A 27,760-nucleotide genomic window follows, 5' to 3' on the forward strand; every position below is an offset into this window, starting at 1 on the left:
CATGTTCCGGTACTTCTGCCTTTTGCTTCTCAAGCTATGCACCTTTGTATGCCAGGCTGAAACAAGCTGGGCCAAGCAATGCCATGCTGAGCTGAGCTGGGCCAAGCTGGGCTGCTGGGTCAAATTGTTGGGCAGGGCTGGGCCAGGTTGTTAGGGCCACTTCAAAGTGACTGTTATGCCCTCATCAACAGAGGGCAACTCTAGGCCTGGCGGGGCATTCAGTGTTCACTCATTTGTCAGAGCCCAGCATGAAGACAAATCAACCTGCATTCAATGTCAGAAAGACAACTTGTCATAAGTGTTGATGTGTTTGCCTCCGCGTCTCAACCAGGCAAGATGGAAGCTAAGCTGCATGTGATTACCACACTCTCTTCCTGTAAGCCAGCTTTTTTTCTTCACGTTCCTTTCCTGAGGTGGCCAGCCCCCTGCCCCCTCCACTGATGCTGTAGATCAGTATCAACCCACACGCCGGCTTTTTTTTCCCTACGTCAGTCATTAGATGACTATCTAGCAACTGCCTGTCACTCGCTCTCTCGCACTCTTGCACAGGTTGGACCACAGAAGGGGTTATAGTGAACACCGCACACACACACACATACACACACTCACACAATCTGCTCTGCAGTGGGAAATCAAAGCCTTATAGCTAATGAAGGCAAGCCATGGGTCTTAAGATATTAGCAGTTGCATCACACACATTCATTCACACTCTACAGCAAACACATGGATGGAATGGTGGTGGTACCAAAGGAAGAAACATTGCAGATGAACTCTTACAGATAAAAGAAACTGTGGAGAAACTCCATTATGATATTCTGCTTAGCTGACACAATTTTTTTCGGCAAAGCCGAGCGATAAGGCACATTTGCCTATGTGTGCATTTAGACAAACCAAGGTGTGTTCCACAACATGCAAGATTCAGGTTGGGGCGGGGGGGGGGGGGGGGGGGGGGGGGGGACAGACGCTGATACAGACACCAACACGACTCGACCGCATTGGAGAACAGAACTGCAAAAATGATAACGTGTGTACACGTGTGATTGTGTGTTTGTGTTTTTTAATACGCGATAAGAAACGCTCACTATGTTTCTGAGAAGCAGCGAGACCGCAGCGCTCCATGTTCCGACCTCACATCCGCAGCAGCAGAACAACTCATCTGCCATCAGACACACGGAGCAATGTCCCCTTTTCACGAGCATCCTAATAGAGCTGTGTTAGCCGCAAATGCCTGACTTGACTGATGGTTGCTGCGAATGCACCTGCACTATTCACCAGTGTCGCTTTTGAGGGTCTAATTGTAGAGAGAATGAAATCAAACAAACAAGTTTGAGGACGCACACTGCACACAATTCAAACTGAAATTCATGGATGAACGTTGTATATTTATTCCAACAGACGTTTCACATCATGTGTGTCATTGCATGCAGTTTCCAGCCATCAGAGCAAACCAGGGGGAACATTGTGGCCAGGATGTAAAGATGGATCCAGAGGAGTTTACAGATGGAACTCTGAGGTCTGACACTGTTGCTGCTGCGGTAGAACATCTGGTCTGAGGGCATCAGTAGTTTACAGTGGATCTGGTGTTTAGGTCAAGGAAAGGTTTTTGCCTGTATTTCTCATTCTCTATCAGTCTTCCTTCTTCCCTTCTTCTCTCTCTACTTGTCTTTCCCTCAATCTCTATGTCTGACATCCAGTCCTTGTAGTCCAGCCACTCTACTCATGGAAAGAAAATAGCAGGCAACATAAAGGGGCCTGCTCTCTTTCCACTTACACACACACACACACACACACACACACACACGTGCACATACACACAGACACACGGAGGGAACGGGCTCTCGGCAGGGGCGAGGGAGGTTGGGGAGGGAGTTTGAGGAGGGGGTGGGGGGGCACCGCACTGCCCCACACAAAGGCAGCCCTGAAATAGCCCCCTCATACAATGAGACCTGCCACTCTGTCTATGAGATAATGTCTAATTGAAAACACTGCAGCCATTGTGCTCCTGTCACCGGTTCTATTGTCCAGATAGCCCCCCCCCCCACCTCTCTTTTTCCATTGACGCGGCACGATTGTTCCCTGCCATTGTGGCACCCGCACCCTACTCTTTCTCTTTCTCTCTCTCTCCCTCATCCTCTCCCTCTCTCCCTCTCTCCGTATTGTTATAATTTCATTACTCGTTTGTTTTTTGTTCCGCTTCTCCTTTCGCTCCCCTGCAGATCTTTTGTTCAACACATTTAGGCACTTCATTTGGAGCCACCACCACTGTGTCTGTGTGCGTGTGTGTGTGTGTATTAGCAGGTGTCAGTTTCATGAATAGATAAAACAGGAAGCAAAATAATCTGTAAAGATAAAGTGTCCCCCCTTCCAGTAGCATCAGTGTTTTAATACACACACAACTCTTAACAAGAAACCTGTTTGGGAAATGTACAATTGCCTTTTATGCATCACCTTTATGAAAAGAGTTTTAATGAAACATTCATGCATTTGTGGATTAGACACAATGTCTTTTATGACACAGAGAGAGATTCCCATTGTGTAGCAATGCATATGTTCAGTCAGGTCAGTGTACAATGGGGAACAATAGCCAACATGACCTGGGTTGGTGACTTCCTGGTTTCAGTAACCTAAGCAGAGCCCTCCAGTGATGCTGGGACGTTGGTGTGGTGGGGTCACTCCAGATGCCTGTTCACCCCTGGAACAGGTCTGTACTCAACACCCTGTCACTGGGCATCAGATCCTATGTGTTACAGCCTCAATGACTCACACAATGAAAAATGCCACCACATTTCCTCGTTTTCACAAACGCTCCTTTCAAACAAAAAACCCTTATCGGACCTGCGTATTATTCGTAGTGTTAATTGTGTGTGTGTGTGGGGGGGGGCAATAAGTGCATTGTGCATCATGACGGCTCTGTGAAAACAAGATAAGACCTACATGAGCGGGCCCAAACCCATGTCAATTCAATAGAGAAAGTGTGAAAAAGTTACTGGCTGGCAGACGGGATTTGCCTGGAATTCTCTTACTATGTTCCCGTCTTCTTGGTTTGTTTCTTGCAGAGCATGCATGACAATATGCTCAACTGTGCTGTCCTTCAGAGGTTAGAGGTCAAAAGTACAGATCCGCTGAATGGTTACAATCTCTCAGAGAGAGATATTCAATGAAGAATAAACATGGTCTCCTTGGTTGCCAGTTTTTGCTGACACCATTCTGCTTGTAGCAACCACACACAGTAAGCACTATTTGCATTACCACAGTTTATCACACTGCATCTGCTACTCAGTGCTACTCAGGGAAAGCCGATAGCAACCACGTCTCATTTATTTGAATGTATGATTAGGAGTAGCATGCAAATTAATCATGCGACACAACTTAATTTCCATTACAAGTATACTAGTACTTGTCTGAATCTAGTCTGAAAGGTGTCATCTCAGCTACCAAGAGCTTTTCCAGGTGTGAAACTGTGCTCATAGACATCGAGCATCCTGCCTAAAGAACTTAATAAAACATTTGGGGACTGGCTTATTGCTGATGAGTCAACAACATCAGTTTTAAATTACTTTCTTGTGCCTTCCTTTTCACAAGTGAGAGCGATACATCACAACCACAGCAGAAACACTAAAACAAGACAGACTCAAATGTCCAAGGAAAACACCTGCAGTATTATTTAAAAACTGTTTCTGCAAAGTTAAATAAACCAACACATGCTGTGTTGGATCATGTGGCCTGGTCATCACACCAAGGGAAACTAGCAGTACCAACATCAAGTCAAATATAGAATACAGTACTGAAAGAGTCAGAACAGGAGGGAGAGGTTGGGGAGCCAGTGAGAGATAGGAAAACAATGTTCTGTATCTGCATCTATGCCATTTACAGTTTGGAATTCTCTTTAGAGATCACATTGTGGCAGTATCGACACATCAGTCAGCTGGCTTCTAAAGAAACATAGATAACTTTATTTTTTTTTAAACAACAACAACCAACTTTGTTTGACATACAAGTACATGCCATAAATACAACACAGACAGGAATAGGAAGTAGTCAGAAACCAGGCTGTCCGGCTGACTCTACCAGACCCAGGGAGGCAGAACCTAGGGGTCAGGTGAGGGCCCATCAGCTGGGGTCAGGTGAGGGCCCATCAGCTGGGGTCAGGTGAGGGCCCATCAGCTGGGGTCAGGTGAGGGTTGGCAGGTGGGGGTAAGAAACTTCTTCCTGGGGGTGGGGGTAGAGGATGTACATGGAGACATGGGACACAAGTAAGGAAATGGGGGTTGGGGGGGAGGGGGGTACCTACTGGCCAGACTCTCACATCCTGTCTGTGTCTATGTGTGTGACAGAAAAAGGTTGACTCTCTTAGTGTGCATTCTAGTTTTGTCAACCTATTAACACAAGCATGGGCAGACTCACAGCTTCTTAAACTAAACATGTTTACAGGCGACATTTATCTTTAACTTCCAGAATAACCTCAAATACATCCATCTTACATTGAGAGTTGGTTCAGCCTCAAAAGTGGGCCTTCGGAGATGCCGACGTCTGCAACGTCTCACTGCTCTCAGCCTTCCTTAAGAATGTGAGCAGGCGTGTGGCATAGAGAGTCAGCAGCCCATTCCTCCTCTCATAGCACAAAGAAAAGCATCTGGCACTTGACAACGATGTCTGATGAGCGATGCATGCTACCACAAGCTGTGGCACCCCTTCCTTTTAAGATGAGGCCCAGGGCTCCTGCCCTGAAAGACGACACCTCCGCCTGCGCAGCCTGGACTCCTTGCTTCTTTGCTTTCCCCCACTTGCGGACTCCCGTCTGTCCTCGGTTGCTAATTTCCATCACACTTCCTCTGAAGACAGACGTACAGGGCAGTGTTGTATGTTATTAATACTATTGTTAACTGCAAACTCAAGGCTGGCCCCTTTTGACCCAGCTCATCATGTTACAGGTATATTGTACACAACAGTGAAATTGCCAATCCTGCTTTATATAATACCCTGGCCTCTATTAATACCATTAAGAATATTTTGACCACTTATGGTATGACCGTGGGGAAATTGTTAGGTAATACTCCCATTGAAAAACTCCTCTTTCAATTGTTTTAATCCCAGAGTTTGGAATCGGATTGAAGTCATGTTGAAAATAAGTTGTATTTCTCAACTTCCTCCTAACATTTTCCACAGATGAGACACTGGAGTGTGCTTCCCTTGTGACTGTCATTCTTAAATCCAGGACTCCATCTACCTTTTCCTCCAAATACTACAGTTAGTAACATTACCCTGTAACATACACCCTCTGGTGGCCAACCCATGCATTTCTATTCTGCAAACCTTCCAATTTTCAAGAAACCCAGTGTAAGCATAGACTGTAAACCCTTGAGAACAGACAAGTGTTTGTTTTGGACCTGCTGAATCATTCATTTTTGTTATGGTCACTGACTACACTTTTGATTCAAATTTCCCCAGGGAATTAAAACTTCAATTTGAAGAGCTGAGAAAGAAAACATATTTTACTCGCATTATTTAATTGGGCAGGTAAAAACAAAATAGTTCTGTTGTGTGACCCCTTCCATCAAATCCCTGAATATAGAAATAGACCATGTATATTTGCCATGAACATTAAATTAAAAGTGTTACACCTGTAGTAAGAAAAGAAACTTTATTTCAAATTGACAGCCTCTTGGTAAATGAAACATCATTTCTCATACAAACATTATACCATTTCCAAAAACAAACTTGACTAGGAAAAAAACAAAAACATTTGAGCAGACTCCTAAATTGGTGTCACATTGAGTTAGCTGGGCACACTCTGTAGGAGGGTGATGTTGTCTCCTTTGAGCATGATCCTCCCTGAGGTTTGAACAGAACGAAAGAGACAGAGCAGCAAAAATGATTATCAGAACAGTCATTCATTTGCAGCATTTGATGCAAATGCTGCGCTATAACTAACATTGACACCGAAACTGACCATCTTAACGAGGGTGGTGATTTGACCGAAATCAAGTCAAAATAATGCCACGCTTGAAGCAACATTTACATTTAGTCATTTAGCAGACGCTCTTATCCAGAGCGACTTACAGTAAGTACAGGGACATTCCCCCCCGAGGCAAGTAGGGTGAAATGCCTTACCCAAGAACACAACGCAATTTGGCACGGCCGGGAATCGATCTGGCAACCTTCAGATTACTAGCCGGATTCCCTAATGGCTCAGCCATCTGACTCCCTAATATGTGCATCGTGCGTAGACTACTTGAAAACACCTAGCCCTATGGCCTCTTACCCAGTGGCTTTCTGTTCTTAGTCTTCATGTGTACCTCTTCTGCATCATCTAGTACCAGGTTCATGTACTCATCAAAACCCTTGGGGAATAAGAGCAGAATTGACACAGTGAGACTTCACTGGGCAATCAAAACAGATAGTTGTACAGAAATATAAATGTCCAATAACTAGACAGATGCAACTTACGATGATGCATCCTTCTATCCGCATGTTCACTTGTTCATACAACCACACCTGGATCTTTGAGCGCTGCGATAGAGAGAAACTGTGTCAGCATCCACCAGTTTTCAGAATTAACTACACCAGACAGGCTGTACAATATATTCAGTTTTGCAGATTAGCCAACTGGTTATTGATATGTAAACTGAAACAGAGCACAGAAATACAAATACTTACATTCTGAAGATACCTAAAGATCAGGTTCTAAATGATAAAAGGGTCAAGGAAAGTGTGTAAAACAAATTGAATTTGATAGACTAGTCAACACACACTAAAAAGACAGACGTTCATATACAGTGATATTTCTATCACTACGCTTGCTGATCGTTAGCTAGCTAACTATGGGTTTTGAATGGGGTACGAGAATCAATGTTGTCTAAAGTTGTAGTAGCTAACGTTAGCCGCTAAGTAGCTAGCTGCGCGCCAATGGTTAATAGCTGCAATGTACAAATGAGGCAAGTTGTTTTGTATGAAAGGATACAATTGGCTGCACCATAACCTTCTGAACCTTCTGTCCTTGCCCTCTGTACGCCATCTCGTATGTTGGTTTACGATGTGTTATTAACACAATTTAGCCAATTTTAACAACAACAGACCGGGAACGAAATCTTCACGTTGGTGTATGTTTCAATGGCGGGCTTCCTTCCGCGTGTGCCTCCCTAGCCACATTGCAGTGTCGCTCGTTTTGGTTTTTATGTGTAATATATGTTGTCATGGCCGGGACAATCCGCTCCGGGCTGAATTACTCGCTCCTTACTTAACCAGGCCTCACATTTAAACAAAATTCCATTATTAAATTTTTATTTTGCGTTTGCGCACGTTTTCTATAAGTGCTCTCTCTATGTGAAACTGAGTATTCCTTGAAGGTTTTACTACACCACAAAAGGTATGCGAGCTGCGTTGATGGTGCACCGACGGGGATTGACTAGACACAAAACAAGTTACCTTTTTTACTGATCTTTCTTAAAAAACTGACCGTCCAGTTTGCAGCGCCACCCATATGTGGGAGGTAGATGCAGCACTATACAAGATTTGTATGTGACAGAAACCAATTTTATGGTCTTCGATCGATCAACTGAAATGAGTTAACCCAAAATGTTATAGCATATTGACATAACTATATAATTTTGCATATTGACGTTATATATTGACATTCAATAGTCCTACTATTAAAATGCTCACCTTTTTCATATACACTATCGGCATAGATTTGAGAACGTTTGTTCATTTCCAAACTTAAAATTGGAGTAGAATTGTTATCTGTAATATTTGTAATTAATTTTTCTGTTTATATAGGCTACCCAAAATACCGAAAGGCCTGCGCAATGCAAAAACCAGAAAGTTACGCCAAAGAGGTTTATGGTTACGTACTACGTAACGTGTCCCTGTACTGTTGACTGGGAAGCCCCTATTGCAAACCTGCCAACGCCCGGCGCAGTGACACAAATAGAGAGGATACGGTACGGAAAAATCTTTAATATTTTCCTTTCTTTGAGTGTGATGATATTTGTGTTTAGGGTTATATGTCTTTATCCGTGTTGATTAGTGTATGTTTCCTACATTGTATCTCATTACAGCATTTCCAATAGCAAATCTGATTGAACAACACAGCATCCGCTATCTAGCCGAGCTAGAGCTAGTCTACAGTAGCTTGCTAGCTCAGCTGAGTTTTGCTCTGGCACTGCCCAAGCTAGCTAAGCTATTTGTAATATTCACAAGAGGATTCACGACAGTAGCTCTCTAGCTATTAGCTACTAGGTCAACCCGAAAAATATATTTTCTGCATTATCTAGCAACAAGTTTAACATAATTCGTCCACAATTTGTATTTTTAAGTCTTGATTTATTTTCTGGAACTACAATGGAGCTGCCATCTACCTAGTTAGCTTCAGAGCATATTCTTGGATTTTGCGTTTTTGGCTGCATTTCACCCTGGCCCTACCGCCCGATGCTGTTGCTCGCTAGCAAGATGCTAACTACGTTAGCTTGCCAAATCAATGTTCCAATTGCTAGTTAACGCAAGGTTACGTTGGCTTCCAACATGGCTAAAGCTATCTATGAGACAAACAGGCAGCTTAGCCTACTACAGTAGGCTATTCTAGATCAAATACGTTTCAGTTAAACTATCATACCATAGCTAGCTATTGTGATACGTGGTTGATCGGTTTGCTTTCACAGGCAAAATTCCTGAGTCTGTTTGTGAGTCATTGTCTATTTTAAATTAATACAAGCTTGTTAGTCTAGCTACTAGCTGTTTGGATTACCATAATCGAATAGCAAGCCAAGTAGCTCTAGGCAATGCCGGTGCTTGTGTTTATAGAACGACGTTGGTGAAGTGAGGAAGCTACTAGCGTTAATTGCCTTGGTAAGGTAATTGTGTTTGAACTACATCCTTCACATGTTATTGCAAAATATGGCAGGGCTTTGCTGTGATTCGGCTTACGGTGACTGTGGACAGCTAGGGTTATAGTAAGAGCCAGCTAACCATTGTTTTGTATTGTTGCTGGTGCAAAATCGAGTTTGTTTTTGGTTAGTTGCTGTGTCTTATGCAACGTCAAAATGGTGTGAATGTTTTAGTGTGAGCCAGATACCGTTACATATTTATTTGATGTGCGAACACAGATATCTGTTAAACAGCATGCAGTGATGCCAGACACCGCCTCGATGTTAAGGCTTGTTATCTTATCTACGCAGCTCTATAAGCCTTGACAGACAAACTTTTGATAAATTTATAGCATAACCATTACAATTAACCGTACTAAACAGGAATGTACACGATTAAATATGTTTTAACTGCTTGTCGACTGACTTACCTGACTGGCACTGAGTACCAACAGTCACTGTCCAAGCCCTGTCTGATACGGCCTACTGTATCTGACCAGTGATCCAACTGACTGTCAGCTGCTTTTACTGCACTGGCTTGCTGGCCTACAAACACACATGACTGGATTAAGGCTGTTGAAGTCATTATTACCGATGCAGCTATGTTCTCTATAAACACATGTAGTGGACAGAAGATGTTGGGTCAAATATAATGGTCGTACAGCCAGAGAAGCATAACACTGTGCTTTTTAAGACACCAGTGTGTTGAATCCCATGGTGTATCTGATCAACACTACAAAGATTACCCAGCTCTGAATGACAGAACAGTATAGATAGATTTATTTCTCCCTCGTGATGAATGGTAAAACTATGTATTACTTAAAAAAAAAAAATCTACACAACATACAAAGTACAAGGCTTTCAGTAGTGAGACTCAAGACTGTTGAGAAGCCTTTTCATTCTCATTTGCGTCACCGATCTGTATACTATAGCTCCAGGTAGACTTTTTTGCAGCTCTATTAAATGTTTATACAAGTCAGGTAGATACTTAAAGGAGAGAGAGCTGGATAATCAGTTATATCTATTTAGGCATGTATTATTTTATCGTGTGGCTGTGTCCTTTTGAAGCTTCTCTCATGGATGACTGGGATGGTAAGCTGGCAGTCATCCTTCTGTGACCCCCCTCATCCATCTGTGCAGTCTACACCATCTTTGGCAAAGAATTACAAATCTTTCTCACTTAAATTCTCTTCATTTGCTCCTTAATTTCACTAGTTCCTTCTTGCGTATTCACTGTTTTTTCTTGCACCCTCTGTTGTGGTTCTTTTTTGTCTTCATGTTCTCACTCGTCCTCTTCCCCCTCACTACTGCAGAGCTCTGCAGAGGCTGAAGTGCAGCTAGACACACACACACACACGCACATACACACTGAATTTACCAAGCGGTAACAATCTGTCTACACAACTGGTTACAACAGGAGCACCAGTCTTCCTATAGGTGGACCTAGTTCCCTACAGTGACCTGGTGGTTAGAATAGGATGTTATTGCCGATTTCCCTCTTCCTGCACTGTTGGAAATCTCCAAGCCTTTAGCGTGTATCCATATGTGTTGGTAGCTGTTGAAAGCTAATGAGGATGGTTAAATGTTTGTTAAGTGGCTCTTGTGTGAATTATTTATTGCAGATGGTGCTGGGATTTGAGACGACAGTATTGGTTTTGTGATTCCAAAACGTTTTCTGTAAGAGTCAGTCAGCTACAACCTTCTTTGGGGTATTTGGAAATATGCTTCAGAAATTTCTCCAAGATTATCTTATTACTTATTACTGAATAATTGTTCAGTCTGTGGGTAGGTGAAGATGCAGTTGCTGTCCAATCCTGTATCTGGGAAACTGCTTCCATAGTGGTGCTGTACTGTTCAGCAGGGCTGCACAGATGACGTTATGCTTCAGCTTAAAGCAGCAGTCACCCACTCTGCACGGAGAGAGGGGGAGGGGACGGCTGGTCAGCAACGGATTGGGGGATGAGAGAGATGAGGGGAGTTGTGTGTGTGTGTGGTAGTAGTATGGGTCGTCTGTCACTCTTAATGCTGATAATTCAGCCGGTTTTTCCTGGGGCTGAAGGCCACAGACTTGCTGTGTGCAGACAGCCATGTAGCCATGATGCCTCTGTGTGCTCAGCACTGCCTGTTTGAAGTGAAGCCTGACATGGTCTGTTTTCAGCGTCTGTGTGCCTTTCTTCATGCTTGTCTGGCCCCCTGCTAGCTCCAGCTTTCGTCTCACCGACAGACTATTCATCTATGCCACTACAGCCCTGTTGTATGTCACCCAGTCTGTCCTCCTGACGGAGTCTATGGCAACATGGCTGTTGATGTTCGGTCTGACATTGCAGGGAAGACATGGAGCTGGTGTCTTTGTATGAACCCTAATTAAAGGTTGGGTTCAGTCCTGCTTTCAGCCAGCAGTTCAGCCCAGAGACCAGAAGAGCAGATTGACCTCTGGCCATGACAAGGATTTAGTCTTTGTTTCTGCAGTGAGGGAGTACTGAAAGGGACGTGGACACGTCGAGTCAAACTGCAGACCAACAGCTGACCCAGGGCAGTTAGTGAGCTTGGGTGGATGGTGTCACTAGAGTCTGACCAGATCAGCAAAGACATCTAACTAGCATCTTTCCATCCTCATTTCTGACTGGGGATGGAGAAAAACAATTTATCTTTGTTTGCTGTCTTGCAGCTGTGGATTGAATTCAATTTAACTGTGAATTCTGAATACGCTTTAATCGACTGAGTGATGTGCATCATCTGTAGCAGCACTGCTCTCAGATCCAGGAAACACCATCATTGTCCTTTCCTCTGTGTCTGTGTGTTCCAGATCTTGAATGAGTAGAGAGGAATCTAAAGCACAGCTATGCAGACCATCAAATGTGTTGTAGTGGGGGACGGAGCTGTGGGTAAAACCTGTCTGCTCATCTCCTACACCACTAACAAGTTCCCCTCTGAATATGTCCCTACGGTGAGTACATGCGTCTGTCTGGATCTATGCTCTTTTTTGTTTATATAAAGGACCAAAACTCTGTCTGAGATGGGTATGAGTAGACCCCTTTAAACGTAGTGTGGGCAGAAATATATATGTGAGTGTTTGAGAAAAGTGTACTTGAGAGAATAAATGTGTGTAACTCCGCCATCTTCTCTCCTGTAGGTGTTTGATAACTATGCTGTGACTGTAATGATCGGAGGGGAGCCCTACACCCTGGGATTGTTTGACACTGCAGGTACGTGTCTCCAGTCTCCCTCCCCTGTCCCCTGGCCGTTCAGCTGCAGAGCTCTGACCTGTTGAGCCCAGTAGGAGAGACTCTGACTGGCGGGGTTGGACAAGCGGCCTTTGCCTGCATTCCAGGAGAAAGTGGGAAAAGGAGAGGGAGAGAAGCCGTTTCCCGTTGCTATTTCTGACCGGGGCGTGTCCCGGAGTTGAAGTTTGGCTCTGCGCCTCTGTGTCCGCTTAAAGTGATACCGGGCATTCGCTGACAGCCGGGGTGCTGAAGCCTGTGTGTGTGTGTAACCTGTGTGTGTTTTGTGTGTGCAGGTCAGGAGGACTACGATAGGTTACGACCTCTGAGCTACCCCCAGACAGACGTGTTCCTCGTCTGTTTCTCTGTCGTTTCCCCCTCTTCTTTTGAGAACGTCAAAGAGAAGGTGCGCCTCCCCCTGTTCTCCCCCCACCACCCCCCGCATACACCTTCCCACATGGAACACCTCAGTCCAGGCTCCCCACCTCAGTCCAGGAACCACCCGTTCACTGGACCCAAAGTACAAGCCACTGCTGTAACCTGTCGTCCTGTGTTTTCCCCGCCAGTGGGTACCAGAGATCACCCACCACTGTCCGAAGACCCCGTTCCTATTGGTGGGGACTCAGATTGATCTGAGGGACGACCCCTCCACCATAGAGAAGCTGGCCAAGAACAAGCAGAAGCCCATCACCCCTGAGACGGCAGAGAAGCTGGCCAGGGACCTTAAGGCCGTCAAATACGTGGAGTGTTCAGCCCTGACGCAGGTAAGACACAAAAATACATCTGTTTTCCCTGTTGAACACACGTAGGACAGACAAGACTCGAGAGCCACACTACATGTAGGTAAGTGCTCTCTCCCCTGGTCAGCTGATGTCTCTCTGTCCCCTTGATTGGCTCAAACAAACAAGAGGGTGCAGGGAAAGTGGGCCATGCCGGTCCCTCCGTGTGCTGGGATCTGCATGCTGTCTGATCTCAGCTCGTAGGATCTCTCTCTTGACCTCGTCTCACACTGTTGGCCCAGGTCCAGGGCCTGCTAGCCATCACCCATGCCTGCCGGATTCATGACTTGAAGGCTCAGATCAGTGTCTTAGTGTCAACTAATCCTACTCTAGTCTAGAATACCAACGCCCCATATGGAGTTGAAGCTGGAGCCCCCTCCTCCTCCTATTCTGCACTGCGCCTTCCTTCCTCTCTAGCATAGTTGCCACTGAGGAACTGAGCTGATGATGCAACATCCTGTTTCCTAGCATGCATCTGTGTAGTCTAAGTAGGCTTCCTCTGCTCATGTCCACACCTCTGCCTCCGCTACAGTACAATAGCAGTCTACTAAACACTGTTAACTGAACTTTCTTTCTCTTCTAAATCCCCCCCCCTCACACTTTATGTTCACACACATGCTCTCTCTCCTCACCAATGCCTTTAGTTTTCCTTCTCTCTTCTCACTTCCTTTTTCAACTTTGTTCTCCCTCCTCTGTCCCTCTGCCCCCACATCTCTCTGTCTCCCTCCCCGTTTGCTGTGCTAACTCTGCTGTCCTTCTCTCCCCTCCCCTCTGTTGTTGTAGCGAGGGCTGAAGAATGTATTTGATGAAGCTATCCTAGCCGCCCTAGAGCCGCCAGAGACGCAGAGAAAGAGGAAATGCTGTATATTTTAAAGTCTCCCTTCGCCTCACGTTCTCTTCCCAGCTCTCCCCTCTCCCTTCCACCTCTCTCCCCTCTCCCTTCCACCTCTCTCCCCTCTCCCTTCCACCTCTCTCCCTCTCCCTTCCACCTCTCTCCCCTCTCCCTTCCACCTCTCTCCCCTCTCCCTTCCACCTCTCTCCCCTCTCCCTTCCACCTCTCTCCCCTCTCCCTTCCACCTCTCTCCCCTCTCCCTTCCACCTCTCTCCCCTCTCCCTTCCACCTCTCTCCCCTCTCCCTTCCACCTCTCTCCCTCTCCCTTCCACCTCTCTCCCCTCTCCCTTCCACCTCTCTCCCCTCTCCCTTCCACCTCTCTCCCCTCTCCCTTCCACCTCTCTCCCCTCTCCCTTCCACCTCTCTCCCCTCTCCCTTCCACCTCTCTCCCCTCTCCCTTCCACCTCTCTCCCCTCTCCCTTCCACCTCTCTCCCCTCTCCCTTCCACCTCTCTCCCCTCTCCCTTCCACCTCTCTCCCCTCTCCCTTCCACCTCTCTCCCCTCTCCCTTCCACCTCTCTCCCCTCTCCCTTCCACCTCTCTCCCCTCTCCTTTCCACCTCTCTCCCCTCTCCCTTCCACCTCTCTCCCCTCTCCCTTCCACCTCTCCCCCCTCTCCCTTCCACCTCTCTCCCCTCTCCCTTCCACCTCTCTCCCCTCTCCCTTCCACCTCTCTCCCCTCTCCCTTCCACCTCTCTCCCCTCTCCCCTCTGCTGAGTCCCACTCTCATCTCCTTACATCCACGACCTCCCTCAGTTTCACATCCTGTCTAAACCACTCGTTTACCCAACCTCCCCGTTTCAGCTTCGACCTACTTCCCCTTTCAGTCACCAACACACTGCTTACGTCCTGCGTTCCTTCCCTTGTTTTCCTATCCTCTTCCTCCATCAGCCTTTCTGCACGGTTTTGTTCAGTGCTTCTTACCATCTCAGCTGTAACATTGCTACCGTTTGGCTCGGTCCGGTTGGTGTGTGTTACACCGTATCCCTCGCCCTGGGCAAGGGCTGCTTTGACCTGATTCATCCTCTTCATGTGTCCTCCCTTGATGATCATCACAAACGGCTTTGACTCAAAAGGGCTCTGGCCAAAACACAAGTAGTGCGCGGTGTGTGGGACCCAGGGCAATGGGACACGCGGCCCATCTTGAGTTCTGTGGGTGGTTCTACTTCCTGCCTGTCTGAGTGTTTTGTGGAGAGGGTTCCTGAGCTGGAGGGAGCGTGTTGGCTGCCCACCGCTCCACACTACCGTCATTTGAAAACACTCATTCAAAGAGCCCCATTCCTAGTGTTAATGTCTATTTTGTACTACTGCTAATGTCGGACGAGGTGGGACCCATGTGACATAAGGCTGTTAAGTGCTAGAGTCATATGCAGGGATGCCATGGTAACCAAAAGAAGTGCACAGACGCTCATCCAGTCCTCGTCCCAGAGGCTGGCGACCATGTAGGCCCGTGACCATGCCATGGCACAAACAAAGCAGAAGCATTTTCCAAACAAGTTTACAAAGAGATCTGCCATTCAAAGATTTTTGCATCTGAACCCAGTAGCTACCTATCTAGTGCTGCCTCTCTACATATGACTCTGTTCTGTGCCATTTGCTGCAGTTCATATTCTGCCATCTTGGAAGTTGAAGATATTAAGCTAATATAATCATGTGACATGATTTGTGAAATGAATTAATATAATAAAGGACAACTGAAAATCGCCTCCTTTGCTCTGCCTCTCTTTTCCTCTAAGCTCCCTCGGTGAGCGTCCGCGGGGCTTGGCTTGCTCGTGTTCTCTGGGCCTGTGAGGAGGGAGTCCAGCCTGGAGCTGGCTGGGTTCCTCCTCACAGGCCTGTATTGTACCTCCTCACATGACTGCGCTCAGGCTGAGGCCAGACTAAGCAGCTCTACTGGCACGGCGTCACAGCCACACGGTGTTTCCGGCTAACAGAACTGCTAGTGATTTGTTGTGCCTGTGTCTAACAGAACTGCTAGTGATTTGGTGTGCCTGTGTCTGTGCAAGTGGATGGCTTTTGATTTTGTTTAGGCACTTTGGGCTCGTCGTGGGTTTGATTTGATGACCTGGCACACTCGACCCCCCCCCCCCCCCCCCTGTGTGTTTGTGTCTGTGTGTCTGGACCCATGTTCCCTCCACTCTCCTGTTTCAGTTGCCTTTGTTTTGAACGTTCACTGCCTGATCAGACCACACCAAGTCTTTACTGTAGTTCACTTTAGATGAACGTATTGACGTCACTGGTGAGATGAGCGCATGGTTCTCACCCCCCAAGCCTGCTCACACACAATGTACAGAGGTTCATACTAAGAAGTTCCATTTGTTGTTTGGTACACCTACACTGCTATATTCCTTACTTTATTGTTGTTTATGTTATATTGTTGTTTATGTTATACCACTGTAAGAATGTGTTTCCAGTTTCATTTGAGATTGTTCAATACTGAACAATGTTAGCTCTATTATTTGGTTAATTAAAGCTCTCACTATCCCTGCTATCACGTTTTTTGTTGCCCCATTGGATTTGTGTGTGAGATCCCTTGTGGTTCTTGTGCGTGTGTGTCACCCCCTGGTTGAGCCTGTGTGTTTGTGTTTGTGTCCACAGAAAGGCCTAAAGAATGTGTTTGATGAGGCGATACTGGCTGCACTGGAGCCCCCTGAGCCCAAGAAGAAACGCAAATGCGTGCTGCTATGAGGACCCCACCCCTAAAACACATACCTGTAAACACACACACACTAACACACACACGCACACTAACACACACATACACACACACACACACACACACACACACACACACACACATACACCCTTCACTTCTTCCCTCCTCCCAAATCCCCTCCCTTGCCCTACTAAGGCTGGTTGACATCTTTGTACTTTATAGCGAAGAATAGATAGAAGGAAACAAACACACCAGTTTCAGATTTAACTGCAATAATGAAACTACCCGCCCCTGCATCAAGCCAGCAGACTGAGAGAGGAACAGAAGATAACCCAATCCTGCTTTCACTGTGACACCACCACATGTCCACCTAGACTGGGGGGTGTGAAAGTTAGTGTTTTGGCCTATTCACTCTAGTTGCCTAGACAATTGGTAGCCACTGGCCAGTGATGGAAAGTCTTGATGGAATTTGGCCCCGCCCACTCAAAAGGAATAGCTGCCTGATAGGCAGCTTCACAGGCTGCTGTGTCTAGCCCCGCCCTCCCCTCTCTAAACAAGCACACGCATCGCCCAATCCCCCCCATGCGTTCTCTCTCCAGCACCACCTGAAGAGTTGCTGACTGGGTTGTCATTTTGTTATTGGTTGCCAACACCCCTCCTCTCCGCAAAACACAGATGCATGAGCCCCTAACTCCAGAAGGATCCTATCCCCCACTCCCTCGAGGCTGGAGGGGTCTGAACCACGTAGAGCAGGGGACGCGGTCTCCCGGGACGCCCTGGTCGTTGCCATGGAAGTTGTCCCGCTGGTGACGTGTGTCCAGCCCAGATTCTCCCAGCCTCTAGGTAGAGGAGGTTAGTGGTCAGTATGGAGTGTGATATTACTGATGAAGTAAAGGAGTCCGTTGCGATGGGTCTTCTTGTTGATCGCAGGAATTGGCCTTTTGAAGCAGGGAACTTTAAAACAGTGTTAGCAGACCAAGTGGTGTGTTCATAACGCGTTGCCAGGGACCAAGGGAGAGTTAACTGATCGTTATGGAAACGTTGTCTCGACCATACAAGTAGAATTTGTAGAACAGACACTTCCATCTTCAGCTGTCTCATTGCTCTTGACATGTTTTTTGACCCATTTTGGATGTTTTAATTTAACTCAACTCGTATAACATCAGAATTCTGTGCCACATCGGAATTCTGTGCCTTCCTCAGTGTTGTGGATCTGTAACGGTGGCATCGTGCTGCTACATTTAGAGTACCGCCACCCAAAGGCCTGCGGTAGTAGGGAGCCTCTGTTCTACTCGTCCTAACTGTATGGTGTTACTGTTGTGGATATGCATGTGGATGAGCCCTGGTCCCTGTTCTCATTATAGGTTAACAGGTGTAATAATAATGTAAGCTGGCACACATGTTAATGTAGGCTCCAGATGTTTTTACCAAAATCTTTTTTTTTTTTTTTTTTTCTGTTGTGCTGTTTTTGATTTTATAAAAAAATAAATAAAAAAAGGTTACGTTCACTCCTTTTACATTTAGGGCTTGGAACTCATCTGAACTCTGCCCCACCAGTCACACACAAATGAATGCTCCCATTGGTGACGGAGGCTGTGAAAAGTCCATTGATGATGACGACGTCTCCCGATGACGTCTCTTGGTGGCGTAGAGTTGGGTTGACGTCCAGGCCACGTCATTATAATTATTATAACCTGTCGTTGTTTTGGTGCAAAACCAAATGCTTTGTCTGAGGTCTGTTCTTTGTATATGCATTCTTTTCAAAAAATATTAAACTTATACCTTAATTGCCTTTACTCATTTTCCCCGACCCTTCTGTTTGTTTATGTTTCCTTCAAGCACGACATCTAGTCCTCCCGCGTGTCTCGCACAACATGTTAGGAATGGGTCCTCCAGTGGGCCCTTCACTGTACCATCTGGAAAGGATGTTGTGGGTCGGATAAAAGGCTGAAAATATTTGGACGGCAGCTTTGGGAGGCTATAGCTTAGTGTTTAGAGCATGACTGCAGAACAAGAGGTTGCAGGTACAGGACTGTACATTGTTTTGGATAAAAGCTTCTGCTAAATGAATGAATGGACCTTCTGCCAGGAGGGCTGTGCAGGACCTGTCTGAACCAACAGAGGACACTGTTGGATCACAAGTAGGAAACTGCTTCCCTTTTGCTGACGTCTAGGGGATCTGAATGGAACTGCATTACAATGATCCTGTTTCCCTTAAACGGTGGTAAGATTGATCAAATGTATAGTTAATGTTGTAACAAATCATTTGATGTGGGCTGCACCCAGGGATCTAGGTATTTGTTGAAGGGATCACAGTAGACCTCATGTGTTTTCTCACTCACTTAACACTGCTGTCACTCTGCAGACCCGTGTTGAGAGATGCTTATCACACAGATACGTTAGGATTCCTAGAATCGTTTCAGATGAGGGAGATCTCCCAGACCAGGTGACCCGAATCATCTGCCCTGAGGAAGGTAGAGAAGAGTCACACAAGCAACACTCACTCTCTCTCTCACACACAGTCACACACACCCCTCAACCCCTGTGAGGCTTTCACACATTCCATGCGTTTCTGGAGTGTTGTCTGTCAGCGCCTTCTTACGTTTAAGAGCTGCTGACAACCATTAATTATCACCGGCCGAAGTCAGGGCATTCCTCTAGGTGTGTGCGAGTGAGCGAGAGAGCTAGGGGTATCCACCTGCAGAGGGGAGATTTAGCCAACTCTGTCACTGTTGCAATCCAAGCATTTCCGTCCACCCATATAGATGAGCTGATATGACTCATCCAGTAGTGGCTCAGCAGACCAGTAGGCCGTTCATTCAGTGCACACAGATATGTGCTGCGTGACATTACATGATGAACTGCTGTTAATGGTGTCTGTGCCAGCAGTAGAGTCATACTCCCTAACTCTCATCATTCATGAGGCCAAATCCCACAGTGTACTTTAAACAGCTGATTGTAAACAGACCTGGTGGTCTGTGTGAGGGGGATCACCTCTCCCACTCCAAAAGCTTGGTGTCTCTCGAGCTATGTCTGGAAGAGAGAGTGTGTGTGTGTATTTAGACAGCCAAGAGAGAACTCCCTTTGGATGTAATTGTTCTTCCTGTTTGACAGCAAAGTTGGAGTCAGTCCTCTGGGAGGACCAATCAGAGTCAAGCATGGCTAAACGTGTCCCTTGGGAGACCCAATCAGGCATAAGGGTGCTATGCAAGCAACCCATCAGGACCCCTGCATGCCTGCAATGAGAGAGCTGACACACAGACACCCGCACAGACACAGGCTGCTGGCACACAGCAATGTTCCAGGATCTCATCCTGAGAGAAGGGCAGTCCAGCGGTCTGTGCAACGTTTTACGATGGGAACATTTAACGATGATCCACACAGAAGATGACTTATGATGAAAAGCACACTGAGGATTTTAGCAGTTTATTAAAGCGAAACGGTAAATCACTGTGCAGATGTAGCTGATGTGCGTGGGCATGCCCTCTCGGGCCAGCAGTGTGTGTACAGTAAATCACTCACTGATCTCTCCGTGGTGTGAGAGCATGTCTTTTCAGCTCTGAAAGTCCCTAACCCAGTCCTACAGTGCTACAATTAAGTGTTTCAACACTGATGTCGGCTGGTACAAGCTGTCGGTAGACACGTACATGCAATGCCGTATCTATTGTACGACGTTGGGCCTTCCTGCTGGCCGCTTCCTGTCTGTCTGTGTCAGGCTCTGTTTCTCAATCTCTGCTGCCTCTGCTGGTCAATATATCGAGGTCAAGGTGCAACCAATCAAATCAAGAAAGAGTGAAAAATAGACTAAATACAGAAAGAATGAAAAACTGAAAAGAAAAAAGAGACTCTTCTGGCTGTGTACGCAGGCCCTGGTTACCTTAGTTAAAGCCCTTAGGCGATAAGGCTGCAAAGGAAAAGGAGCCATTTTGATTTGTGGCTCAGCTATATTTCATCTGTCTCAAAGCTACATAACCAACTATGTTATGTTACCTTTGTTTACTCGAATCTTTGTGGAAAAAGACCGTTGTGAGGGAATGTTGGTAGGGTGAGGTGTTTGAATGGCAGCCTAGATGGTTGACGAGGTGTTAGACAGATTGGAAACAATCTGTGTTAGTGATGTCACACAGCCACATGTATTGTGATATGGCAAGCCAGCGCTGTCAAACAGATAGGTGCAACACACGGTCTGCCCCCTTTGCATGCATACACAAACACACGCACACAGTTCATCTCCTCACACCTGCTGGAGCAGAAGTGTAGTCCCTCAGGTGTGCGTGTGTGTATGCAGGTAGGGGACAGTCCTGCCATGTTGGGCTTGACTGCCCATCAGAAACATCCCTGATGACAGACTGGCCTTGTTCCCCCAGCACAGCCCACACAGCTCATCTTAACCCAAACTGGCCCAGCTTAGCTTAGCGTAGTTTAGCTTAGCCTAGCTAAGCCAGCCCGCAGAGAGCAGTCTGCCAACAGGGAGGGCAGGAACAGTTAGTGGAGCCCTCATCAACATGTCATCATTGCCCTGGATACAAGGACACAACCACACCTGTCACTTTCCCCTCCACTGATGAATGTCTCCATCCTTATCTGATTCAACATCTCAAGAATGGGAGATGTTATCAGTGAGGTCATTTACCATCTGCAGCACCATACAGGCACTGTCTCCTCTCATCTTCTGGCTCCGTCTTTCCTCCTGGTGTGGTTACTTTATCTCTCCTCTGCCATCAACCATTCTCAAGTTTATGGAAAGAGTGAGGTCAGGAGCCTAAGCAATACTGCAGCTGTACATTACTGCTCAAGTCATGTATATATATATTCTCTCTGTCATTCAATTCTATTTCTCCCTGTTTCTGTGTGTGTGTGTTTGTGGATGCGTGTGTGTTCCTTCAGAGGGGGTTTACCAGGTTTGGGCAGGAATGTTAGTGTTAAGCTGCTGTGGGTCATCTGCGTCACACTTCAATAACTTCTCCCCCTATCCTCCCCACCTGTGGTTTGCCTCACCCTCCACCCCTCGCCACATTTGGTTGGAACCAGTAGCATCTGCCAGATCTGAACTAGGACACTGCAGATGTCCTTCACCCTCTGTGCCTACTGTGGCTCCCCAAGCACATATCCAAAGACAGAGACTACTCCTACTACTCCTCCTCTCTCTCTCTCTCTCTCTCTCTCTCTCTCTCTCTCTCTCTCTCTCTCTCTCTCTCTCTCTCTCTCTCTCTCTCTGTCTCTGTCTCTCTCTTTCTCTCTCTCTCTCTCTTTCTCTCCCTCTCTCTCTCTCTCTCTCTCTCTCTCTGTCTCTCTCTCTCTCTTTCTCATCTCCTCTTCTCTCCCTTCTTATCCTCTCTTCTTTTATTTGCCTTTTCTATCATATCTATCTCTCCCTCCCTCCCTCCCTCTTTCTCCTTCTCTCTATCTCTCTCTCTCTCTCTCTCTCTCTGTCTCTCTCCTTGCTCTTTCTTTTCCTCCGTGTATGTCTGTCTGTAGTATGTCTGTCATAGTAGACTTCAGGAAGCACCGGATAAATAGGTATACACATTTGTGTAGTCAACTATTTAAATGTAGAAAAATGATAGACTTTCTTTCAGCAACATCAGAGTTTATTATCCGTTGTTTATGTTTTCTGTACGTTCTCTTCCATATGTGCCTTACCGATCTCTTGTGTCAGGGGGCAGCATGTGATGTAAACAGAGTCCTTTGAGAGGTTGGGAGCAACTAAGCTCCTGAATCAGACATCTCTAGGGCCTGTGGGGGTTGACTCCCCTGGGTACAGGGTTCAAGTCTGCAGTGTTTTTATTGCACAACTTGGAGCTCTTCAAAAAAAAGAGAGGAAGAAGAAGAAAAGGGAAGAGAAGAGGAGGGGAGGAGGGGAAAAGAGAATTGCAACTGTCATCACAAACAAGAACCATCTGTCTCATTTGTGTAACTTGTTTTCTTTTAATATGAGAAGTATGCTGGAGAGATGTGGGAGTTGGAGAGAGGCCTGGGAGGGCTGGGGCTGGGGGCTAAAGCCTGGCTTCTCCTGTCTTTCACTGTGCAAGTGGCCTTAATATCCCACAAACCTGCCCTGTTAACCCCTCACACACAAAGTCACAGATGCGTGTGCACACTCTGAAGAAACAGGTGAAGAGAGCATTTTGTAGTGCAGCACATCTGACAGGGTCCAAAACCAGATCAGAGGTGAATGTAACTTGAATATACACTCTTGTCTCATATGGTCATCAGTACATGATTAATGGGAACGTTCAGGTTCCATGTGTGCCTCTTGTGAGGATATAGTTGGTAATGTTGTCATCCTAGATGGTGATGAGCTTAACCAATCTAAGGACTCTGACCTGCCTTTATTTACCTCAAACTTGAAACAATCTTCTGTCTGGAAATCCAAGTATTATAGGTTTATTATCCATCTCACCTTTACACTTCACACTTTTTGCAGGACATGATTCTTTCTCACCCAAGCTGCCCTCAGGTCACATGACATATGATCCAAACATTTATTCTGGGTAACATGCAGATAACCATGGATACCCATGACTCGCCATAGGCCATGGGATACAGGGGGAAGCTGACAGGCTGCATACTAAACCCATTTATTTAGCTCCCAGGGCTCAGCACTGGGCTGGGGTCCATAATTACGGTATGCCCCAGAGAGGCCTGTCCAAATGTGAAATTGCAGGGAGGTATTTTCATCAGGCAGGCGGTGACAGGACCCCTGTTCTGCTGACAGGAGGGGCGTTTGTCCATCTGGGAAGATTGCAGGATCGCCATGGAGCCCTGCGGCTGGAATCCTGCTACTCCGGCCGGAATATTCACACCTGGACTCAGGTGGCTCCCCCGTTCTGAGAAGGAGGGTAAGCTGATCCCACTGCTCAGAGGAGCTGCCCTACTCCATATAGACACTCTGGGCACTCACCCAGACCTCCACCCAGGCCTCCACATGCTCTACAGTAGTCAACCACACATACACATACTCAAGGAACTTACCCTGGCATACATATACCCTCATACAGTACTGAGTACCAGAGTAAGTCCCATACCTCTCCGGTTCTTTCTCAGGTGCTCACCTAGGCATCCATGTACAACGTTCACCTGTCTGTGTAAATGAATAAATGTAAATGTAATGCAGAACCCCTCTCATGCCGACGCTCAGTGAGATCTAGGGTGCCCGTACTCAAACCGGTTCTGTGCTCTCCCAAGCACTGACACAGGAAGCTGAGGTATGGTTGATTTCTCCCCTCTGGCCCACGCTCACTGGGGTAGTATGTGAACCCTCAAATGGATTCCGACATCAGGATAACCAGAGCCACGGCACTCCCTTCAGAAAGGGTGTGCCCGAGGGCAGACTCTTCAAGGACTTTGAGGTTCCTCAAAAAGAGAGTCAGAAGAGATAGAGTGAATGCCATGTGGTCTGCATTTGGGTGTAATCCCTGTTCTGTGGTATGCCGCTGGTTCTGCCTCTGTCTCATCTCAGAATAAGAGAGAGCTGCAGGGAAACCTTAACCCCCCCCCCCTTCTGCTGGCACCCCCACCCTCTCCTTGATCTCCCTGCTCCCTGCTTCTGCTCTTACTCCTTACTTCCTGTTCCTTCTCGTCCTGCTCCCTTCTCCTGCTTCCTACTGCCTGTTCTTTCTCCTGCCTCGGCACCACCTCCTCACTTCTAATCTCCTTCCCTCCACTCCCTGCTCCCTGCTCCCCGCTCCACGCTTGTTCTCTCTTTCCTAGCCAGGGGATATGTGATTTGATATCTGGGATGATATATATGCTGAAACATGACACATAAATTGTGTTTATAGGTGTCAGTGCTGTGGAGAAGAGCCTAAGGGTGTAATCTACTCTAACACACACACACACACACACACATATTTGGTTCACACATATGTGTGAATGTGTATGTGTCGCTGTCAGAGTTTGAATCTCCTTGCTGTCCTGTCTCGCTCTCCCTCTCCCTCTGTGGACACACCTGTCTGTGGGCTCACCTGTCTGTGGACACACCTGTCTGTGGTCACACCTGTCTGTGGGCTCACCTGTCTGTGGTCACACCTGTCTGTGGGCTCACCTGTCTGTGGGCTCACCTGTCTGTGGTCACACCTGTCTGTGGTCACACCTGTCTGTGGGCTCACCTGTCTGTGGGCTCACCTGTCTGTGGTCACACCTGTCTGTGGTCACACCTGTCTGTGGGCTCACCTGTCTGTGGGCTCACCTGTCTGTGGGCTCACCTGTCTGTGGGCTCACCTGTCTGTGGGCTCACCTGTCTGTGGGCACACCTGTCTGTGGACACACCTGTCTGTGGGCTCACCTGTCTGTGGACACACCTGTCTGTGGGCTCACCTGTCTGTGGACACACCTGTATGTGGGCTCACCTGTCTGTGGGCTCACCTGTCTGTGGTCACACCTGTCTGTGGGCTCACCTGTCTGTGGACACACCTGTCTGTGGGCATGCGCTGGGCCAGCACTGAGGAGGACAGCTGTGGAATAGTTTTGGACACTAAAAGTACCTCACCGGACGAGGCTTTTTGAATGAACTATGAAGCCATTTGGAGACAAACATCCAGAACCGACATCTTTTCATTCAGCTTTTTTCTTATTCATTCATTATTTCCTTAATGAATGAATGAATGAGTTCATTAATTCAGACACTAACATTCTGCTGTTCCACTTTCAAAAGAAACATCACAAGACACAGGCCAGGAGTGTAATCTTTGACACAGCATATATTCCATATTAACATACATTCATACGCAGTATAGTCTTCTTCAGTGTATATCTTTACAGATCTATGTCACTATAATGATAGCATGTTACAATAGTAAAGCTTGGCTTTATGGTGGTGGTTAGCCATACATAGTTTAGTCCCTGGGCCCTGATAGTGGCATGGGAGGAAGAGTGAGTGTGTGCAATCACATGAATGTGTGTGTGTTGTTTAGTGTAAGTAGAGGGTAATGTATGTGCGCTCGGAGAGAAAAGTGCTTAAGTCATCTTGTAGTGTCCATGGTAACCTGCAGGACATCTCCCTGCGTGTTGTGTGTGTGTTGGCACATGTATGTGCATGTGTGCATGTTTGTTTGCATGTGTCTGTCTCCCTAACTGGCTCGCAGTGAAACACAAATCCCATCTTCTCTCTTGATCCTCACCTGTCAGGGACAGGTGACAGCAGCCTCTGCTGCGACCCACACCCTCCTCCATGTGGACCTACCGCGTGTGCGATGATGTCTGGGACTGATCATGTGAGTGATCATGTGACTGATCATGTGACTGATCATGTGAGTGGAGCAGCATCAGGGCTGGACAGGGACATGGCCAACATCACTAAAACTGCTACTGAACCTCAACACAACACGGTCATGTACACTTGGACCGCAAAGTTACAATGTCTGTCTGTCTGTGTTCCTCATCTGAGCCTTCAAGTCTGTCCTCGTTCAGTCCGGCAGGCTTGGAACTCCCTTTGACATCCAGCACTCCAGCATCCAGCACTCCAGGTAAGTCCCCAAAGCAGCAGCAGCAAAGACAGAGGGCAATAACAACCCCCCCCCCTCCTCCACCCCCCCCCCCATCCCCACGCACCATGCAGCCCTTCCCCCAACTGCCAACACTATGGGTACATGCACCCCCCCCCCTCCCCCCCCCTCCCCCCCACGATCTCATCCTCACACCCACCTCAAAACCTCAGTCTCAGCTACATCAATAAGTTAAAAAAACAAACAAACAAAGCAACCACAACTAGGAAAGTCAACTGAGAGCGTTAGGGCCAAAGGAGACAGACTAAGTTTGGGACGTGAAAAGTACGTTTGGCTCCATAGCTCATTTCCCTTGCACCTTTCCTGTTCTCCTTTCCTCAGCATATTGACTGTGAGGGCAGGACCCCCGCCTGTCTGTCTCTCTGTCTGTTTATAGTGTCCAGTGGTGGGGGGTGGGGCGTGGGGCGTGGGGGGTGGGGGGTCCCCTCCCTCCCACACACACACACACACACACACATAAAAGGAGTTTGTTTGTCCGGTCCTCAGTCTGGATCACCGACAGGTATGCATCTCCACCATCTTGCGGCACTGTTTGCACTTGACGTAGCAGCACCAGTGGAACTTACAGCTACACCTGTCCACCACCTCCACCTCCTCCGTCTGGAAGCCCCGCCCACAGCACATCAGCTCGCAGCCGTCGATGGCCTTGGACGTGCGGTTGCACTGCCGCCCCGCCGTGCCCAGCATGCCCGGGGTGCGCGGGTCGTGGTCGCAGAAGTCAGGGCTGGGGTCCAGGTAGACCAGGTCCTCGTCGGTGTGGGGCTTGAACTGGGAGTTCTTGGGCACCAGCACCTTGGTGGTGCCCACCTTGCGCAGCTCCACCTCGGTGGCTCCGTCGAACTTCTCCTTGATGACGTTGCCCACCTTGCGGAAGGGCGGCATGGCCTTCCAGCAGGTCTTCACCTCGCAGGAGCCCGACACGCCGTGGCACTTACACTCCACACGCATGTGGGACAGGATCGCCTGCACGGAGAGACACGCGTGTGTTGGGACGCAGGAGCGATTGGAACCCTTTCACAAATACTGCGTGCGTGTGTGTGCGTTGTTGAGTGTGTGTGTGTGTTACCTTCCTCCCGGCCTCGTTGTTGTGGAGGTTCATGAGGGCTCTACTGGAGGACTGGCCTTTGCTCCTCTCTCTCACGTCCACAAAGGACTGGGAAAAGGCCACCCCATAGGCGATGTTGTCACTGCAGCCCGACCACTGGAACCCTGGGGGGACGAGGGAGAGGGGACAATACAGACTAAGAGTTTACAAATGAAACTGTTCCGTTTTTTGTTCAGTGTGTCACTGCGTGTGTGTGCGTGTGCGTGTGTGTGGTTGCCATGCCCACCTTCTGGACTAACTCCATGGACGTTGCGGTCGCACCCGCATTTCTCTAGCTCCCCGCTGCTGCAGGCCCGCGTCACCGCGAACGCCACACTGGCTGCCGAGATGGCGTACACGAAGGCTGCCTCGCGGGTCCCTGTCACACACACACACACACACACACACACACAGGGAGAGCTGCTCAAACACATCCTCTGACAGCAGCCTTGCACAGGGCCTAAACTCCATCCTGGTCACAGCAGTCAAGCCTTCCAGGTAAGTAAGCAAGACAGCAAGCAAGGTGAAGGGTCAGAGGAGAAGGGTCAGAGGTCTCACCCTGGGTGACCACTTTGCCGAACACGGGCATGGTCTCCAGCGTGGAGCAGTTCCAGCGACGGTTACGGAACTGGAACTGGCACTCGTCTATGGCCAACTGGGCCCCACGCCTCACGGCGTCCATCACCTCTACGCTTCGCTTACAGATCTGCACCTGGGGAGGAGGGAGGGAGGAGGGGAGAGACAGGAGGGAAAGGAGTGACAG

General features: G+C 47.6%; 3 protein-coding genes across 4 annotated transcripts in view; 1 reads left to right on the forward strand and 2 right to left on the reverse strand.

Annotated features, from left to right (window-relative positions):
- Positions 1 to 5,624: 5,624 nt before the first annotated feature.
- Positions 5,625 to 7,142, reverse strand: snrpe (small nuclear ribonucleoprotein polypeptide E). Its single transcript, XM_084703983.1, has 5 exons — positions 6,962 to 7,142; positions 6,658 to 6,684; positions 6,448 to 6,510; positions 6,263 to 6,341; positions 5,625 to 5,832 (listed from the first exon to the last, which is right to left on the reverse strand). The coding sequence occupies exons 1-5, from the start codon at positions 7,013 to 7,015 to the stop codon at positions 5,777 to 5,779; spliced, it is 279 nt and encodes a 92-aa protein (XP_084560109.1). The 5' UTR covers positions 7,016 to 7,142; the 3' UTR covers positions 5,625 to 5,776.
- Positions 7,143 to 7,837: 695 nt separating this feature from the next.
- cdc42 (cell division cycle 42) lies at positions 7,838 to 18,203 on the forward strand. Of its 2 annotated transcripts, XM_084703981.1 has the most exons (7): positions 7,838 to 7,940; positions 11,668 to 11,808; positions 11,995 to 12,067; positions 12,379 to 12,488; positions 12,649 to 12,846; positions 16,350 to 16,465; positions 17,932 to 18,203. In XM_084703981.1, exons 2-6 carry the CDS (start codon positions 11,704 to 11,706, stop codon positions 16,437 to 16,439), a joined length of 576 nt encoding a protein of 191 aa, XP_084560107.1. In that variant the 5' UTR covers positions 7,838 to 7,940; positions 11,668 to 11,703; the 3' UTR covers positions 16,440 to 16,465; positions 17,932 to 18,203. The 2 variants fall into 2 exon arrangements, with proteins under 2 accessions (XP_084560107.1, XP_084560108.1); XM_084703982.1 differs by lacking the exon at positions 16,350 to 16,465.
- An 8,202-nt stretch (positions 18,204 to 26,405) lies between these two features.
- wnt4 (wingless-type MMTV integration site family, member 4) overlaps positions 26,406 to 27,760 on the reverse strand; it is a 1,584-nt gene continuing 229 nt past the window's right edge. Inside the window, exons 2-5 of the mRNA XM_084704614.1 lie at positions 27,556 to 27,709; positions 27,245 to 27,376; positions 26,980 to 27,122; positions 26,406 to 26,876 (exon numbers count right to left, since the gene is read on the reverse strand). Coding sequence (XP_084560740.1) covers positions 26,406 to 26,876; positions 26,980 to 27,122; positions 27,245 to 27,376; positions 27,556 to 27,679 — 870 coding nt within the window. The 5' untranslated portion in view covers positions 27,680 to 27,709. The remainder of the gene's footprint in view (positions 26,877 to 26,979; positions 27,123 to 27,244; positions 27,377 to 27,555; positions 27,710 to 27,760) is intronic.

Source organism: Hypomesus nipponensis, chromosome 9 (genome assembly GCF_054491055.1).
Source record: "Hypomesus nipponensis isolate SF chromosome 9, ASM5449105v1, whole genome shotgun sequence".
Lineage (NCBI taxonomy): Eukaryota > Metazoa > Chordata > Actinopteri > Osmeriformes > Osmeridae > Hypomesus > Hypomesus nipponensis.

Coding starts and splice junctions, on each gene's coding strand:
- cdc42 (XM_084703981.1), top strand. CDS start 11,704: ATGCAGACCATCAAATGTGTTGTAGTGGGGGACGGAGCTGTGGGTAAA. Junction 12,068..12,378: donor GGGATTGTTTGACACTGCAG/GTACGTGTCTCC, acceptor TTGTGTGTGCAG/GTCAGGAGGACTACGATAGG. Junction 12,489..12,648: donor TTGAGAACGTCAAAGAGAAG/GTGCGCCTCCCC, acceptor TTTCCCCGCCAG/TGGGTACCAGAGATCACCCA.
- snrpe (XM_084703983.1), bottom strand. CDS start 7,015: ATGGCGTACAGAGGGCAAGGACAGAAGGTTCAGAAGGTTATGGTGCAG. Junction 6,342..6,447: donor GGATAGAAGGATGCATCATC/GTAAGTTGCATC, acceptor TTATTCCCCAAG/GGTTTTGATGAGTACATGAA. Junction 5,833..6,262: donor TAAGAACAGAAAGCCACTGG/GTAAGAGGCCAT, acceptor TTCAAACCTCAG/GGAGGATCATGCTCAAAGGA.